Here is a 19,569-nt window from a genome sequence, read left to right as displayed (position 1 = left end):
CACCTTTTTCCAGCTTTTTTGGTCACTTGCACAAAATCCACTTCCATGCTTGGAACATGTTCACTTTTTTGTTCCTGTGGACTACAGATTCCACAACCCTTACTCTACTCCTTCATATAACATTGTTAAAATCAAGAATATATTGCCTGATAAAGAGGTCCAGGACACTTCTGTGTAGAACTGGACAGGATGCAGGCTTCTGCAGAACTGCTCATGTTGTTCTTCAACTGAGGTTGCTCCTTTCAGCTCAGTTCCCCTTCCTCCCCCGAAAGGGATTACCACTATTAACATTTACTAGAGTATTTTTAAAGGCTGCGTTCATAAGTCAACATGTCACTTTACCCCTGAAAGCATTACAAAAATTGTGCAAGGCTTAACTTAATAATGTGGTACCTCCACTGCCAAATCTAAATATTGAGGCAAGACAAGCCCTCAAGTGCAGAGCTTTATCTATGGACAGAAGGCAAAGTAACAGACACTGGTCGATCCTTATTTTTCAGCTCTACTAGTGGATAACAAGGGTGAGATTCTTCCTTCTCATTCTTCACAAAAAACAGGGATTCAGTATAGCCAAATGATTTCAATGACAGGACTTCAAAAAGAAAAAACACACACCCACAAAATCTCACCAGGATAATGGTTTGCCTTACTGAAAGAAAGGAGTCCATTTTCTATGCTACTTTTTCCATGTTTCCAGACATCTTGTCTCTTCTGCCGTTTACTAGCCAGCTAGTTATTTATTGTACTGTACTACAAAATACAATAGAAACCATTAATGCACCTCTGATGTTGAGAGGTACTGTTGGGGGGAAAAAAAAGCCATCAAAACACACATACATGTTCCCAAAACACTACCCCAAGTGCTAATTTTTCTATTTCACAGAGAGGGAGAACAGACCACAGGAGTTGCCTAATCCCCACTAGCAGACAAGAGCCAACCTGGGAAGCAAACCGTAGATCCCCTCACTCATCTGACTGTTGTTATCACACTTTCTGTCTGTGGTATATTCTTCTCAGTACAGAAGCCTCCATCCAGAGGGATGCAAGAAGGAAGTGCTGCTAAAAAGAGGCGGAATCCAAAGGGAAAATGCTGCTAAAATAGCTTTGGGTCCTTTCTCACATGCCTTAGTCCTCCATTTCAGTATAGCACAATCAGGATTATATGGCTATACGTAGATTTTTCCTAGTCTTTATTTGCTGTACTGACCAGCATGCAGAATCCAGAGGGCAGGAAGAATGGAGAAGCACATGCATCTCCAAGGTACACTCCTGGTCTACAGCTTTCAACCCTGTGTATTTTCATGCACAGGCACATGGGATTTTCTGTAAATGAAGTATGGTCAAATTCAGGAAGCATTATATGCTGTCTCCTACTCTAAGAGGATAGAGAACTTTTAACATAAATTGGTTTTTCTGTGGTTAACAAAGAAGTTATGATTCAGTAGCAAAATTGAAACAAATTTCATTAGGAAGGAAAATATATTCTACACATTTTGACCAATAAACACAGTATTGACAAAGGGCAACCTGCATCTTGTGTAAGTACTCCCTCCTTCAACTCCACTGGCACTTTTGTTCATTAAGGTTGGACAAAGGAGGAAAAAGACAAGCTGAACTGGTACTCTGCTTTGTTACTACTGCAAATTTTCCTCTGAACTATGATTTCATTATAGCTGTATCATATTTTTGATAAAAGCATGTACTGAGATAATTCAAGGACATTATAAAGCTACATCTTAGAATTGCCACTGTTAAGCAAAGCATCGTGATCCAGTTGCTCTATCAGGAATTGATGCACTAGAATTCAAAATGTATTAATGGACCTAGAAACATGGGTAAACATGACCCTGACTAAAGGAAGATAAACTCTCTACTCTGTACTGGTTTACGTGTTGCTGTTGTTCTGGGGGGATTTTTTTTTTTTTAAAATATTTTAGACATGTCAATTAGTTATTGTGTTTAAACTAGTATATGACCTCTTTACTCTTCAGAACACCAGAATATCAATTCTAATTAAGATGCATTCCCATGAAAGAAAGCTATGGATATTAAAGAATATAAGACATCAATTTTCTCCTAAAAAGAAAATTAAGTTTCTCAACTAAAGGCCTACTGTAATTATTGCCTTGAAACATTTTCTGGGGAAAAAAAAAACACTTCGATATGCTGATCAGTGAAGTAAAAATATATTCATTTCACAGAACACTAGAGTTTGGAACCTTACTCCAAGCATCACAGGCAAGACCACGTGTAGGATATATCATGTGCTATAAACAACTCAAAAATAAACTCATAAGCGTTACTTGAGTACCAGTGGTATGTTTTAGAAGTGAGTGATCCTATGGCATTACTGGTAAACTTTCCTGAATTGAGATAGAAACTCAGCATTCAAATAATACAAATACAAATGTCAAATACAAAACCCTTCATTACATGAACTTGAGCTGGTTCATTACTAAACATCAAGCACTTTTTCTATGTAAAACAAATTACACTTCACACACCTGCATTTTCTACTGGTTTTGATAATTGACTCTGAACTCTCTTGGTTCATGCTTGAATAGACTACTTTTGAACAAATATATACATTGAAGAAACAGCTGAATTTATCTTTCTTAAGTTCTTATGAACAGCAATAAGTGGATAAACTTCCCATCAGGGCGGGGAGAATGAACAGATCAAATCCCATGAATAATTATACCTAGAAAACTCACAGCTTTTTTTGCCTTTCAGTGTATTCAGGCTTATGTACTTTGTTCATCACTTCATTAAATAAGCTGCAAACACACTGAAGGTAAGTCAATGCAGTTTCTTGTTCACAACAACCTGTAAAGGGATATCCTCATTCCAGTCACACTCATGTCTGCATGAAATGCCTGTGAAGTCATTCCTATGCTGGTAAATGCTTATGCAAAAAAAAAAAACCCATTAAAATTGCAGGTTTAATTCCAGTGCCAGTTTTAGGATCTGACTGAATTTAAATTACTTGGCACCTGAAGTTCTGAAAACAAAAATACACCAAGTTGCTCTTTACTTTGACAAGTGTTCCGTAAACTGCTGCTAGCAGCATTCTAATTGAATTACATGAAAATATTAATAAGAAATCTGAAGCAAAATTAAATTTTTCTTTTCTTCCCCTGTGAGCATACACATATATATCATACATACCTGAGACATGGTAGAGAACTACATATTCCTTCCCATCCAGTCATTGTCAATTTAGATTTTAACATACTATACCTTTCTCTTCACAAGTTTTCTACCTGTCTATGTAGAAGCACATAGGATACACTTGTTCAGTAGTATTTAGCAGTTACAGCTTCAGAACTTTTTTTTAACTAATACAGCACTCCAACAGTAACACTATCCACCACACATTCATGGTGTTACTTACAGAGATACATTTGTCTATTTTAAGTCTTCATCTCTCCTTTATTAACAGTGCTCTGGCAAGAAACCACAGCCAGAGCATTTGCAACAAACAAGCAAGCCTTTCCCTTCTCTACTAGAATCCCACTTACTAGAATACCCAGCCACCCACTACTTTCAATCTCTGGTACAACTACATCCCATACTTTTTATTTTACAATACGATATTGTTCACATGGTATTCCCTTTCCAGAAGGGCCAACAGCTACCATCATGCTATTTTTGGGACGCTGTCTAGCAACTAGGGCTAACATGTCAAGTGCTCAGCCTGCAGTTCAGGCTTCTGGTAGCCACGCTATGCAAGAGCGGTCTGTGCCAAGTTGTAACTTCTCTTCAGCATTGCTGACTTCAAGTTGCATTAACTTCTGACAGGACCCTCAACTCCATATGATGAAGCTGTAAGTCAGGCTCTGGGGTACACAGCAGTGGCACATGCACCCTGGAGGCAGGTGCACCTGCTGAAGCATCCTCTGAAGTCAGAGGAAAGCCTGCTCAGAAGATTAGACTCAGAGTGTGAATGTGAAGTAAAGCTGCATTTGATCAGGGAATGGCCATTCACATTTGAAATGTAATGCAGAGTCATCTTGTTCCCTTAGAAGTAGATTATTAGTAGCTAATCAACACTGCAAAGTCAAAACTGCAACATACCACACTGCTATGGCCAGGAAACTCAAATAGCCTTTCTCTCTCAGTCTGGGAAGCAAAGAAAGGCTGTCTGTTTTTTTTATGCTTAGAACCTGAAGGCTTTCAGGGATTTTCTGGAGAACCTTCTACTCAATGTAGGTCTACATCAGTCCCTGTTATGGCATGTACTGGCAAGTAATTCCAAGCTTAGCTGAAGCTGGGGTCCCCATTGCACAGCTGCAATTCTTGGTGAGCTTTACTTTCTTAAGAACATTCGTTATTGCAAAAGATATTTCAATTTCAGATAGAATCAAGAATCCTTCTTTCTGCCAGCTGTAAAAGAGATACTCATGAAAGACAGAGCATGAGTTTTCAATATCATATCTCTGTAGTTTAAGATACTAAAAGGTATAACATTTTGGAACAAGGAGCATTAGGCTCATCTTTCATAATAAAGTTGGGATTTCACAGTGTTTATACAGATTCATACTTCAAAAACATCCCCTTTAATTATTATAACTTATGTAATGAATAATTTGCAAAACAGTTTCAGGAAGTGAATAGTTTAAAATTCAGAAGTACTTTTCAAATTACAACAGCTGAAAGATATTGTTAATATCAATTAAGCAGAAATAATTGTTTTAAAAAGCCTAGCCATGAAGATATAGTGCTTTCATAAACCTTAAGCTCTAGAGTTTTTAAAACTATTCTAGATTTGCACAGCTTTAAACTCTTCCTGGTGAGTGCTTATGTTTTGAATATGAATTAGTTGTTTGACTGCAGTAGTCATGTGTCTATGCACTGTACCTTCTCTTCTTTCCCACAACAGATGATTGAAATCCTGACATATCACATCACTAAGAACTTTCCAGCAGAATATTTTACATAAGTCTAAATGAGTCAGGCAGGGGATTTTTTTTTTTTTTTTACAGCAAATTTATAAGGATGGGGGCAGGGGGGGGGGAAATCTACTCTAGCTGATTTTTCCCTAAAGTATCCTGAGGGAGTTTGTATTAAGAGTTTAAAGAATGGAACTGGCTTTAGTATTCCATTCCCAGTTGCCAATTTATTATCTGGAGGACGTCACATGAGCCTTGAAAGAAATTTTGATGAAAAGGGATCTGTCTCAGCTGCATGGGGTTTAATTGACTTCTCAATCTTGTAAGAAGAATGCATTAGTATTATCTATGCCTCTGTTTAACCATCAGCCAAATGGCAATCATCATGATGAATTCATTTTCTACACTGCCATGCAAATCGTAACCTCACACTCCTTTTGTGGAATCATTTCTGTTTAGCAGTACACCTGGTAGAAACCCATAAGACCACAGTTCTAGACAAGATCATATGGGATAGCTCACCAGAAAGGGAAAAGGCTGCCTAATGACCATTGTGTTTACCCATCTGGTTATTTTCAAACAAATAGTTCTTGTTTTTTTCCCCTCAAGGGGGTCAGGGAAGTTTAGCAACTTCTACTGTAGGATATTATATCCAATCAGTACTCAGTGTTTCCTTTAATTATCTCTAATGAACAAAATTATCTCCTGATTACTTTCAGAGTGTGGAAGTACAGGAGCCTACCTCAACAGAAGCAACCTCAGGTTATGTCCACATTGCACAGCTCTGATCAAGTCAGCATGCAGATTCTGAGTAAGTAGCATATTTCAGTGCAGTATTACCAGGTCTCAACCTGTAGCTCTTTGCTGTGCTACGGATAATCTGTACAGCTATTAAAAACCAACAAAGAACCGAGCAGTCATCTCAGAGGACAGGACATCTTCCAACACTGCTGCCATTATTGCTGTTGCCAGCTGTCAGCATCACAAAGCAGAGGGAAAAAGTATGACTACATTAACATAAATTTAGCAAGTCCAAGACAGGTTGGGAAGCAGAGCAGAAAGTTTCTTCACACAGTAGAAGTGTTCTTCACCCATCTGTGGGGTGAAGAAACCTGTGGGGAAAGAACACCAACCAAGCAGCAAGTCCTCTGCAGATTCAGGGGATTTTTTTTCAGCACACTGACATTTCAGTCAAGTTGAAGACCAGCAGTAACCAGCGAGACTCTTCCAGAGTTGCAAGGCAATGAAGTTATTGCTTAAATCCATGCAACCTGATTTCCACAACAAACAGAATTCCTTCTGAGGATGCAGATAGCATTCAGCTGAAGAATTTAATATTTCGCAAGGGCACATTGCCAATCCTTAGTTATGTCCTTCTAGTGTTCAGCAAAACATTGCACTTGATATAAAAGGGGAAAGATCACAGAAAGCCTGATTGAATTAGCCTTATTATTGTGGGTGGAAAAAAACAACATAAAAACAGAAGTGCTGTATAGAAGATTTTGTTTTCCCAGTTGCTAGTTTGTTCAGGAACATATGTGCTTACTGTGATGCTAGATAGTCTAAAGAGAGGATGGCCCTAAAATTGTAAGGCACACTTGGGGCTAAATAGGCTTAGGTCATAGGTGTAACAGATTTATGCTTCACACTTTAAAGGCAGCCTGCAAGGCTGAAGACAATTCATGAATATAGTTTGCAGCACAGGCCATGAAGAACAAAAATACTACTGAATATAAATTTGGTAGACAACCTTTATTACGTTAGCCTACTTCTGAAACAGTTGGGGTCCCCAAGAGCAAGGGATGTTGAAAATACCTTAGACACTCGATTAACATAGATATACAAAACAAAGGGAAGCTTTTACAATTTGAAAAGTGGTAATGGCTGTAAGATAAGGAGGCTCCAGGATGGTCTCACTTCAGATGACTGGGCCATAGGATGGGCGATGCATGAGATAAGGGAATTGCAACAGCTACCTCGAAGGACGTGGCCTACGTGATCCTCAGACGGAGTTTGCGCAGAAGCAGGGGTCAATCAGTGAACACAGTGAGGAAGACTACAAGCCTTCATCTGAAGACCCCCGATGACCACCAGGGAAAACAACTGCGCATGCGAATGTACATTTGCATATCTCATGGCTATGTAAATGACTTCTCGGAAATCCTATGACTATGTATAACGTTATGGTATATATTCTCTGAAAATTTGCCAAACCGGCGGAGCACTCATGGTGGATAATCCCCAGTGCTGCCCAGCGCTGCAATAAAGAATGCCTGCTTAATAACACATTCTGGTGTTATTGAGTTTTCTTTCGGACTCCTTACTCAGCCGCACCTAGCTTCCCACTTCGGTGAGGAAAGTTAGAAAGCAAGGGGGTTTGGAGATCTCTGATTTTTGTATCACTTCTACTGATCTTATGAAATAAATTTGAAATGTTGTATTAATCCATTTGTAAGCAGTTTGATAAATTCCAAACATCACAATAATGTTTGCCTTGGCATTAGAGAAAATGAAGAGGGCATACTCCATCATCTAGCAAAAAGTTAACGTCACAGAGTCATGAAATCATAGCTAAATAAATTTTGCTTCAATGATTGCTTGTTAATATACCACCTTGAGATAGAAGTCAGACATTATTTCCTAAAATATGCCTTGCCTTTAAAAAAAGAAAAAAGCCAGACATTCTTTGCAGCAAGCTCATTTGGGACCACTGGTCGTCCAGAAATTTTCACTAACTCACATTCTTTACAGCTCCTCCTTCCCTCCATTATTATTAACTTAGGTAGAACACTAGGTTTGTGGAAAGTCTGATTTACATCCCTTTTTTTTTTTCCCCCTTTTTCTCCTTGTAAAACAAGGCAGAAATGAAAATTGCTAGGGAGGACAAATGTCCTAAATAATTTGATAAGAGTGCACTTCCTGTTTGATAAGGACCATGTACACTGACTGAACAAGAGGTAAAAAGAGCTTCCGTAAGCTACAAAAAAAAATATAAACTTGCTTTAGCTAGTGTATATTTCTTTACAATTCAATCAGTCTTTCAAATGAGAAAATAAATTAGTTAACCAGTGTATAATCTGCCTAATAAACAGATTGATATTTAAAAGTGATGGTCCAAACTATGGCTTCAATATCCAAGCCAAAGTGCACTTTAGAAGCAGCCCAGCAAGCACTTCCAAGACTTTATGTAGATAATACTATTTATGGTATCTGATTGCATGCTGCAGTGTAACTCAATCACATTATGCTCTTGATATCAATCATATAGGATAAGGACAGCATAAAACTAACCTTGAAATTCAATACAATACTTTTGCCAGATTACACAAAACAGCACATTGCCCATAAAGCTCCAGAAATAAGAGATGGGATTTTACTTAAAGTAATTACATAGATTCAACAATGGATGGAGCACCACACAGCCAGGCATTGGTACACTGTAGGGGACAGGTTACTTTCACAAGGAAAACATTCATACTTCAAAGTTACTTAATGCCAGGGTGGGTTTTTTTCCACTACTGGTGACCACAAACAAGTCACCACTTCATTCAAGTCAGTGATGGTTCCTACCTTAAAAAGGGAGAGACAGAAGTGTTGAATTGAGTTCTCTCAATTTGAGATTCAAATTGCAGCAGACCCCTTTAATGTCCAGTAAGTCTTACAGTTAATAACAAGATGTGGGTACTTATCCACAGGACAGAATCAGCTGTAGTACATAAGAAAACCCACATACCTGCACTTAACTAGCTAAAATGCTAATTGATTACAGATGTTGCAGTTCTAAAGCTAGTTTAGAAATCTATAGTGTTTCTTTAGATTTACATTTCAAACATCAGAACTTCTTCACATATAAAACATAGTGTTGCCGAAGCAACAGTATACAGAAGGCAGGCAATTAAAAACCAGATATTTAAAGAGTAAGATATTAAATTTAATATTTGAACTAAACTGCTCTTTAAATTACCTTTTACCATTGAAACAAAAAGTGCTCACTTTTGAGCAAAGAGACTACTGCTTAACAGGAGTTAAGTTTTGAAACAATTTGTTAATGCTTTTAGGAGGGATTTCCCTCCCCTCCAGTTCTGTTCAGACTGAAATGGCTGAGTACTAACAGAAGTTGCAAGTGATCAGCACTTCTGAACATACCAGACCCCATGCCTTTTAAATGCATAAATAGGGAAACAAAATCCACTTAAGTACCCAAAAGTCATTTTTTCAGCCTACAGAGAAAGGCACCCTCTATAGCAAGATGAGGAGACTATATGGTGCATGATAAGCTTCTCCTTCTGATAAAAAGAAATAAAGACTGTCAAGTATAATAGAAATAACGGAAATACCTCAAAACAAAAGAAAACTAAGCTGGAAACTTAATGCCAGTGAGAAAATAATAAATAATCTAATTTTACTGGGAAAAAAAAAAGAATTATTTGAGTACAATAGTTTAAAGCACAGGATGAAATCCTGAACTCGGCAAAAGTATTTTGATTTCAATAATGAAATTTTTACATATCTAAACCACATACTTAAAAATTACCTTCTACAAATATACCTTTACAGGCTGTGACTGTAAACATTACCAGAAACCCCTAGTTTCACCAAATCCCAATATTCAGGCTAAAAATCAGCAATTCATTCTGCTTATTAGATCTCACAAATCTATGTCTTGAAGTGGGATGAACAAGAACAGGAGGATATTGCTACCACATCACTAGTGTCTTTTGTCCTGCAATGGCTTTGCATGCTACAAGTGCCTCACAAAACCATGGCTGAACAGGCAAGGCCAGGAATTAGCCTGAACAGTTTATATTGACATTTTAATTCTGTTTCATTCAGATTTATCTGCACAGTTTTCTTTTTTTCTTTAAGTTACATTAGAGTATATCCATCCAAAACCAAATTTCCTATGTAAAAATATTTATGTATAAATAAGTATGTAAGATATTTATTTGAACACATGCATGAGCTTTATGAACATGGATCCTATACTTTCCCCTCATACAGTAGCTTGTAAACACTAAAGCTGTTTTGGACAAGATCCACAGTTCTTCCCACACACTGCACTTTTAGGAATAGAGATATCATGTACAAGTCTCCCTTCACTGCAAAGCACTAGATGTAATTCCTCAGAGCCAAATCTCCACCTTCAGCAGCCATGAGGGTATTTCTTTTCTTTTTGAAGGGGACCCAACTCTTTGCAGCTGGGGCAGCAATGCCCCAGCAGCATGCCACTAAAGTTCAGACAGATTCAGCAGAGATATCGCTTCTATCTTCTTGCCCAGAAGCACTCCATGAATGCCATTTCAACACTCTGACAATGAGCAGCACGCACGTTTGGGCATGGTGAACGCTCTGTTCCAGCCCTCTGGCATGCTCACATCGTGGTGCTCAGCACAGCAGAGCTGTGCTGGCAGACAAGGTTCCCCTGATCAGCAAGCTACTACACCTCAGATACAGCATATACACTTCATTACACAGAACCATTTGTCAATTAATTTGTTTTCTCATCAGACATACTGCTAACATTCACTAGGCATCATTGTGTGGAGGGGGAGTGTGACATGCTTCAGCCAAAAAGAGAGAGCGCATCCTGTGCTGTTCCCTCTGCACTGACAAACCCAGGGAACTCTGTCAAGTCTCCCGATGCTTGAGGGAGAAGGGGAGAAGCATCCACTCAAGTTATCCAGTTTGGGATATGTACTAACAGCTCTAGTCACCTACAGTTTCCACACCAATGAAGTTGGAGGAGGGGGGCAGGGAGCAAGGAGGAGAAAAAAGGGAGAAGAACCACTATATGTCTATTTAACTATCTGTATCATCACTATACATTGTAACTACACCTTTTAATGGCATTAAAGTACAAAAAGAAACCAAGTGTCCAGAATATATACTTGCTTAACACTGCTTAGTGCCAATTCCTAACAACGGGTGTTCTGTATATAAAGACCAGAACGATTGTCCTCTAGTCAAAACCTCAAGTCATGCAAGTCCACAGAAGGAAATGTGAAGAGGATCACGTCTCTTACAAACCCTGAACCATGCCAAATCATTCTTCTAAGCAAAGTCATTATGTCATAATAGCAGCTTTCTCCAGGTCTTCATAATTTTGTGCTAGAAGTTAACAAATGAGGTCTTAAGGCCTTTTTCTAAAGGGTGTGTATGAACTGAAGAAATTAGAGGGCTTTTTGTTGCTAATCATGATTACAGTTACTAAGCTCTGCAACAGTCATAATAAAACCTAAATCTTCATTAAATTGATGAGAAAGAATTTATGGCATGCAGATTTTTTTGTTGCAGAAAACCACTCTCTGCTTTGAGTTGTATTTACATTGGTTTTAAAAACAATTCTTCTTTTAATGTAGCAAGTATCCAAATGTATTTGGGACTTGATGGTGGTATTTTACTGTATAGCCAAGAAAGAAATTCTGGGCAATGGAAACCACATGTTCTTCAGAGAAACAATCACAAAAATAGGTTTTATTAAGCTCTGCAACATCCATTTCCCCAAACATGGTCTCCATGTGTTCAACAAGCATGACATCAAGTACAATACATTAAAGACCCACATTTACTAGACTGGCATGTTTAATAATGGTTTGGGAAGTGATTGCAACTTGTAACATATTCACATTTGCAGTTGTTTTACACTGTCTTTTTGCTAATACTAACTTAACAGATGTCTGGATCAATCTTAGCCCACTAACCTTGAGACACAGATGGATTCTGGTTGAGCACTGATATTTTAAGAATTGCCAGCGCCCCCACACAGGACAAAGGGAGGATGCTCGGTGTAAATCTCACAACCAGCAAGGTGGTTCATTGAGTCTGGGGAAGGCCCAGTTCAGATGGCAAGCATTAAACTGAATAGTCAGGTAGAAAATGTCCTTCCATGAAGAGAAGATTCACAAATGAGTAATATTATGGCCAGAAGGGACCATGAGACTGGTGGTTTACAACAGGCTTTTAAGTATTGAGTCCAGTAACCCACATTTGGATAAAGCTCAACTTAAAAAGTACCACCAAGTGCTGGATCAAACACCTCTAGAGTTGGAGGATCTATCCCCAGAAATTAACCATCTTCCGTACTCAAGATATCACATGCTTCAATTTGAATTTGTTAGCTTTCACTTTTCCTTTCTTGTTGTGCCTTCTCCTGCTAGGCCTTCAGCATCCAGCATCCATGAATATACCCTCAAAGTAATAAAGTCACTTCTGTAACTTCTCAAAACAGGACTAAAAAAATTACTGGCTGAGCTCCATAGACATTCACCTTGGATCTCAGTTTTTGTGAAGACTTTTTTTAAAACACATTTCTCATACTAGAATCAGCCATGCCATATACAAGAGTCAAAAATAACCTTCCTGCACTTATTTCCCTATGTCATCACATTACAAGCACATGCTGAACAAAACTCCTGCAGTGACCACTAAATTCTTCTCTGGCGTAGTCCCTCTCTGGCAGCACAGCTTACATTCCTCACTTCTAAGCTCTGCATTTGTGTCGATCTTCTTCAAATGCCCAGGCAATCCAAGCCATTCTGTATGAGTGGAAGTGAAAAATGATGAGTTAGTGCTGGAGCTAGTAATTATCCCCACAGAGATGCAACAGGGATAACCCAATTCCATTACAATTTCCCAATGGCAACTTTTGCGATACAACTGTTTTCTGGGTTTTAAACAATTTACTAGGTATTTTATTGCTTCTACTATTTTTTTGTGTAGTAATATACTGTGGAAGTTACTTTATTGAGAAAATTTGTTAACAGAAAGAGTATTTCAGAGCCTGCTTTCCCTTAAATTGTGCTAAAAGCTTTAAGTTTTTATTTTGTCTTTACATGAAGTGAATCCTCATAACTTTTTCCAATTATTATACCTAGAATGGACAGCAGGATGCCCAGATCAATGCTATCTGCATCAGCCCATTCACCTTATTAAAAATATTGGTGCTCTGAGCTTTTGAATAAGACCTCAAAAAACAGTAGTGTGGAATACTTTTATATGGTAAGTACATCAACATATTCTACCCTATCTTTTCTCTAGTTTCATGAAAAGGCAAAACCCGCACCTACCAGGGGTCAAGTTTTGTATCCAGGAAGGCAAAAATTTCCTCCACACCATGCCAGAAAGCAGAAGACCCCTGAAGCATGAAATTAATATAAACAGAGTAAAAAACAAGTGGGATACAATCTCTTTTAAAGCTCCTTCTACAAGGACTTCAGTGCAGTAGCTTCATTTTCTGTCACCAAGAACTTCCCTACTGGATCACAAAATCCTTTCTGCAAGCCTAGGAAGTGCCACCTGAGAACAATTTAACCTATTTACCATCACTACATAGTTAATAAGGCTGTGCCAGCATTTCACTCCCAAGAAGGCCTCCTAAAACTTCCAATCCAAAATCACTGAAGATGAACACACATAGAAACAAATGAAGCATCCCAACTCCAGAAATGCCTTACCTAGGTAATAGGTTACAGAAAACCCCCAAACAAAATGAACCTGTCCTCAGGCTTACAAGCACCATCTCACCAAGTCCTTCTCAGCTTACTTGTGCTAACAGCTCTGTTAATTTGTTATATATTATTTCTCCCTGAACCCATAGTCAGATTTTTAAGCAATGCATTTCAAAGTTAGATGATAACCACAAAAAGATAAGCAGGAGTAAGAGATCACTGTAAGGTATATTACTAGGGGGGAAAATAGGTATCCCTGTGATGAATATCACCATGGAAATTGAATTTTATCATCTCTTCAGGCTTATAAACATCTGGAACAATTCTATGATCCTTAAACTGATCCTGTTTCTTATTCATCATAGAGAATGGAACAAGGAATTGTGTCCAATTAAGAAGCGTAAGTGTTTGCTCCATGTCTACTGCCAACACCTAAATTCTAATACTACTTTATAGCAGGAAACCGGAAAATCATTTCAGAGCCATTTGAGATCTTACACTTATTATGATACCATACACCTAACATATTGCCACCAAAATTGATTTGGAAACAGACTTTCCAAGTGAAACAGAGAATATAAGGGATAATTAGGAAACACGCAGGTAACATTTCCTGCCTAGCTTTTCAGGGAGTGAATTTTTAAAACGGGAAATCAAACTGAACATTGAAAGTAGTTACTGGTAGAAAAGAAAAAGAAAAGAAAAAGAAAAAGAAAAGAAAAAGAAAAAGAAAAAGAAAAAGAAAAAGAAAAAGAAAAAGAAAAAGAAAAAGAAAAAGAAAAAGAAAAAGAAAAAGAAAAAGAAAAAGAAAAAGAAAAAGAAGGAAGGCTCACTCAGCTAGGAGTTGTAAGCACCTAACAGTAAATTTACTAACTGCAACTTCACTTTCTGGAAATCATGTGGACCTGAAGATATTGTTTTTGTCAGTCTTCAATTTCTCGCATCTCCAACCAGCAACCGCACAGATACAGCGTTCTACGCTAACATGACAACCCTTTAAATGAAGGGGGCTTTTCTTTGTATTGTACTCATCCTTCATTTTACACCACCCAAATTGTAAGTGAGCTAAGTATGGAATGGGGAATGTGCTGCTATAAGAGCTAACACATCCAGCCTAACCAGGAATGACTATGGAGACAGCTCACCAGACACTTTTTTCTTTCATAGTCTCCTCATGCTGCAGAAACTTAGATAAAAGGCATAACATGGGAGCCAAAAGCAGGTCTTGGAAAAAAAAAACCCAAACCTGAACAGCAACCGAACACCACCACTTCCTACTCCCACCAGGGCAAGACCCATCCTTTTAAATGTTGAACGGAAGGAGAAGCAATTAGTATGAGAAATGCAGTAGTCTTATAACATTAGAAGAAACACTCTGCTACAGGAGCAAAAGATCAACCCAGGAATTGCATCAATAAGACTACAGTGGGAAAGCACCAGGTATTGCTGCAGGAGTGTCTTTACACTACTGGAGTAAAACATCATTCACAAAGTCTGCCACAGAAAACGTAAGCTCTGCTTATGACCACCCCAACACTTCCAAAGTTAAATTTTCCCTGGGAGCTCTAATTATTCCATAATACACAGCAAGGATTTTGTTGCTGTTTCTTAAAACAAGTACAACACAGATAATTTTTAAAAAGTCATTTAACTGTGCAAGGACATCATTATTTTAAGGCTTGTTTACTGGGCGAGCACATATAGCTTCAAGAAAAGTTAATTTAATTTGTAGCTCCACATGCACTTGTGCTGCAAATGAGTAAACACTGAATGGTCTATAAATACCTTTACTATCACGGATTTGGTTTCTTTCCAGGACTAGAGCAAAAAGATCCCAGGCACCTGAAACTTTATCTATATCCTCTGGGGGAGCGTTACAGCTGCTTCCATTTACAGCTTTAGCAACCTGCCCCGCTAACACAAGCGGCACAACCATCCTGCCCATTTACCACAGCCCAAGGTAGGGGACACCCGGGGCGAGGGGGGGGACGCACGGCGACACTCGCGCGTTGCGAAAGCGACACCAACGTCGCTCCCGTCACACTGGGATGCGCGATTCGCTCAGCGGGCCGGCGGGCAAAACCCCTTCTACCGCTGCACAGCGCAAGGAAAAGTTGAGCTAATAAAGATAAAGTAAAAAAGAGCACTAAAAAAGCTAACTCCCGCCCCCGCGCTCCCCCGAGCTGCTGCACCGCGCTCCCCCGCGCCGGGCTGCACTCAGCCCGCCTCCCTCCGCGCCGCCACCCCGCCGGCGAGACCCCCGCCCCGCCCGCCCCGCAGGGAGCCCAGCCCGGGCGAGCCCCGCGCCCGCCAGCAGGAGAGAAGCTCGGAGCGGCGCCTACCCGACCGGCTGCGGATGATATCGCGGAACTCATCGGCGGCGGCTTCATCGCCTCCAGCGGCAGCGGGGCCGGGGCGTCCCACCTCAGCCATGCCTGAGGAGCGCGGGGCTGTGGAGGGAAGCAGCCGAGGGAGAGCTGCCGGGCCGGGGCGAGGGCGGAGGGAGCCTGGGACGAGCCGGGACAGGTGCGGCGCGGCGCGGCGCCGCCCGCCCTGAAATAGCGCCGGAGCGGCAGCTCCGCCACCACCCCCCGCCCCCGCCCCACGCGCGGTCGATGAGGAGAGGAGCAATTAGCGAGCAAATGGCCCCACGCAGGGCAGGAATGACTGAGCAGCCCCCACCGCACCCACTGCGCGGTAGCGGGAGGGGGGGAACGGGGACTAAGGCACCGTATCGCTATGGGGTGGAGGCGGAATTCAACTTTTTTGGGGGGACTCGCACAGCTCTACGTCGCGCCGGCCTCCGCTGAGGAGCCTCCCGGCAGCGCGGTGCGCGGGTTTAGGGGAGACGCGTTGTCTAGCGCGGGCTGGGGGGTGCCGGCCTCGCACCCCAGGGCCGTGCCGCGGAAGCCCCTCGTGCCCCGCAGCCCTGCCAGGCCCGGGGAGCAACCGTGCAACCCGCCGGGGCGGCGGGGCTCGGAGCCCAGCCTCAGGGAGCAAATGAAGAAGGCGCCGGCGTTTGTCTTCTTCCTCATCCTTGGAGGGGTGAAGGTCCTGCAGACCTGATCGAGCTGCGCTGCCTGCAGTGCCCGGCTCGACCAGCCCGGCTTGGAGGACAAGGCAGACCCCCGAAGCCACCTGAGTGATAGTCCATTGATACCTGCAGGCTTGTCAAATCCACCTTTAGCAAAGGAGGACATGGAAAAAAATTCCCCATGTGTTTGATATGGAAAAGGGGCGGCTTAGTCCCCTGTCATCCCCGTGAAGGGACAAAATGCTTCCTGCTAGCGTTGCTTCCTTGCACCCTTCCATTAAATGTCAGTTTGGTCGGCTGCCTCCAGCCCACCGTTATTCCTTTCCCTTCGATTTTCTCTCCACACTGACATTCAGGAGTTGCCTTTATGCTCAGTTTCCCTCGCCTCACCAGGCCGCTCACCTCACCAGGCTTGCATCACCTCATGGGGGAAGCAACGAGGCACAGGAAATAAATGTGCTGGCATGTATTTAAATACCTGCTCTCCCTGTGACAGAAATTCAGCCTGTTAGAAACTGTGCCTTAAAATACGGACACTAAGAAGGCAGATAATCACCTGGTTTTATTTGTTAGTTTATAGGGCCACAATGTGGCATATTTAATACAAATTTAGCCTAACTGCTTCTCAGTTTTAACACCAATTCATAGATAATTCATAAACAGATACAGAGGGGCAGGAAATTAAGGATAAGCTGTAGAAAGGATGTATGCTTTCACTTACACTTTGCATAGATAAAGGACTTGAATCTCTTCATGTATGCCAGAGTATATCAGAATAAATGTACCTGTCTGAAGATAACAGAGTTAAATATAATAAAAACAGAATAAAACTAGGTAAGAAAAACCAGGTCAGAGACAATGAACAGTTAGAGGAAGATTTTTTATAGGCAGCAAGGTACATGGTAGTAGTCAGATCCTGAGGAAAGGGGCTTGTCCCTATGTGAAGCAATGGGGCACACCATCCACACAGGTGTTGTCTCATGGCTCAGTTCTACCCTCTTGTCATTTGTAAAGAGTCTTATGAGGTGAAATAAGTGGGAAGTTTTGCACCGTCTGATATTTCCAAAAGTATTTTTTCAGCTTTGTTTGTGATGATCAGTGTTTATTACTCTAACAAAGTGAGTGAGAAAAGAATGAACTATCGCCAGCCTTAAATAATAAAAAAGCATTACTCAGCCCCAGAAAAGGCATGAAATTGTTCTCAGATTATTCATGGGAGAGATAACATATTTCTTTGTCCGTATTCTCATTTTCAATTCCCTCTGGTTGCGCCTGGTGTGTGCCAACTCTCGCAAACTTCCAGTGATGCAATTTTGGCTCCCACCACAGGAGCTCTTGCTAGAAAACCTGACAGATCAAATTGCAGGCTGGGTTACAGCACTACAGCTAGTGAGGACAGTCTGTAGTTTCTCCTCCAATATCACCATTCTGTTTATTACCCTGTTATCACCCACCCCCAAGTTTTTCCCAAACTATCAGCTAGATTGTCCCAGTTCCAGCAATCCAGACATTTGGTAATTGTGTCTGTCTCCCTAGGTCTTGTTTTCTCAACTTCTGCCTCTCATTTTTAAGTGGACTTTCTGTTTGCATTCTAGAGAAGACGGCAGTTTGCACATGCCTTCCTTTCCCCCCATACTACACATAGCACTGCAGAATTTAAAATGGGATTCATGCACTCCTCAACAGCTGATCCAGAGCCTCCCATACGTTGTGTGTTCTAAATCCCACGTGAGGAGACAGTATAGCTGCTTCCCTCTTCTGATTCCAGTTGATCTTCTGTCTGTTCCGGAGGGCAAAAAGGAGAGGAGAGAATTTTGCCTCATTATGGCCAAGTTCTCATCACTGATCTTCCGTAAGATGAACGTAGAAGGAAGCCAATCAGAACAGAGACCAAAATTTCATGGCTGATACTTCTGTCACTCCAGACTGCCTGTATCAGTAGCCAAAATCTTATTACTGTAATTTGATGACAGTAAGAGCACTATCTTAACTAAATGCTGAATCTGTTCTACTTTGTTTTACAAACCCAGCAAGACTGTATGCAGTACTTCAGTGCTAGAACAGATTTGGTTAACTTTACGAGCAAGCATAGTCCCTTAGTGTGTGGTAACTGAGGTTTTGGAGCCAAGTATGAAATCTGCATCCCAGTTCTGCACGCACGCACACACACACACAGTTAAGTTCTGAGAGTCTCTGGTAAGAATTCCCTGCTTTCTGCAGTATTTTACGTGGTGTTTGTTATCATTCTGATTACGGGTCTTTTTTCCACACAAACAGAATTCTGGTTTGAGATAGAGCAGGTCTCCAGGAAGCTAATCTAATCACAAGTTTTCTTAAGTATTTAAACTTCTGAGGTCCAAATCAAGGTAAGACACTAGAGCAACATATATTACATTCTTTTGATAAGTTATTCAATAATGTTAATAACAGAAAAAAAAGTTTTTATGCACTTGTTTCCCAGAACAATTATTCTAATCATCAAGAAGTTTTTCTACTGAGACCCCTAAACGTCACAGTAATGTCTTTGTCACGTCACAAAAGCCAATAACGAAGAGACTGGTTTGCAACACTTTGTCCTAATCATGTGCATCCAAAATTCTTCTCACTGATTTGAGCAACAGTACATGTGTGTTTTAAGCTCAGATGCAGAGCAGGGCTCTTAGAAGATCACGCTGATGCCTGTAGCACTGCAGAACCTACATTCAACACACTCTGTAAATTCTGAAAAATGTCGTGTCTTTGAACCTTAATTGAAACTACCATTTCCAAATCTTAGGAACATACTGTGTTGTTTAAAAAAAAAACAACGTAAAGTCTGGTGGTTTTGATAGCCAGTGTTCAAACATGCAACTTTTGGAAGTCTTGCTCTTTGGCATACATATGTGTGTGCATGTGTGTGCATGCATGTGCATGTACTTATGTGTATGTATATGTATGTGTGTGTATATGTATGTATGTGTAGCATGTACTTTGTTATTTAAGAATGAAGAGAGTATGTTCAGGATCAATGATGCTAAACACTAACTAGCAACTGTTGCTAGTCCATTCTTGTTCCAGAAAGCAAGTTTCACCTAGTTTATAATCACCCAAGAAAAACATCTTATCCTCTGTTTGTAATGCATGCTATTAAAACTATTTATTAGTTTGATTGTAAAAAAGCTGGGGCTTGGTTAATTCAAATACTAGGGAGGCCTCC

General features: G+C 40.6%; 1 protein-coding gene across 1 annotated transcript in view; it reads right to left on the bottom strand.

Annotated features, from left to right (window-relative positions):
- The window catches only part of DMD (dystrophin), a 1,374,504-nt gene extending 1,358,688 nt beyond the window's left edge, over nucleotides 1-15,816 (bottom strand). Inside the window, 1 exon segment of the mRNA XM_068422827.1 lies at nucleotides 15,682-15,816. Coding sequence (XP_068278928.1) covers nucleotides 15,682-15,772 — 91 coding nt within the window. The 5' untranslated portion in view covers nucleotides 15,773-15,816.
- Nucleotides 15,817-19,569: the final 3,753 nt, after the last annotated feature.

This window comes from Nyctibius grandis, chromosome 2, assembly GCF_013368605.1.
Source record: "Nyctibius grandis isolate bNycGra1 chromosome 2, bNycGra1.pri, whole genome shotgun sequence".
NCBI lineage: Eukaryota > Metazoa > Chordata > Aves > Nyctibiiformes > Nyctibiidae > Nyctibius > Nyctibius grandis.
This window is presented reverse-complemented; position numbering and strand designations above follow the sequence as displayed.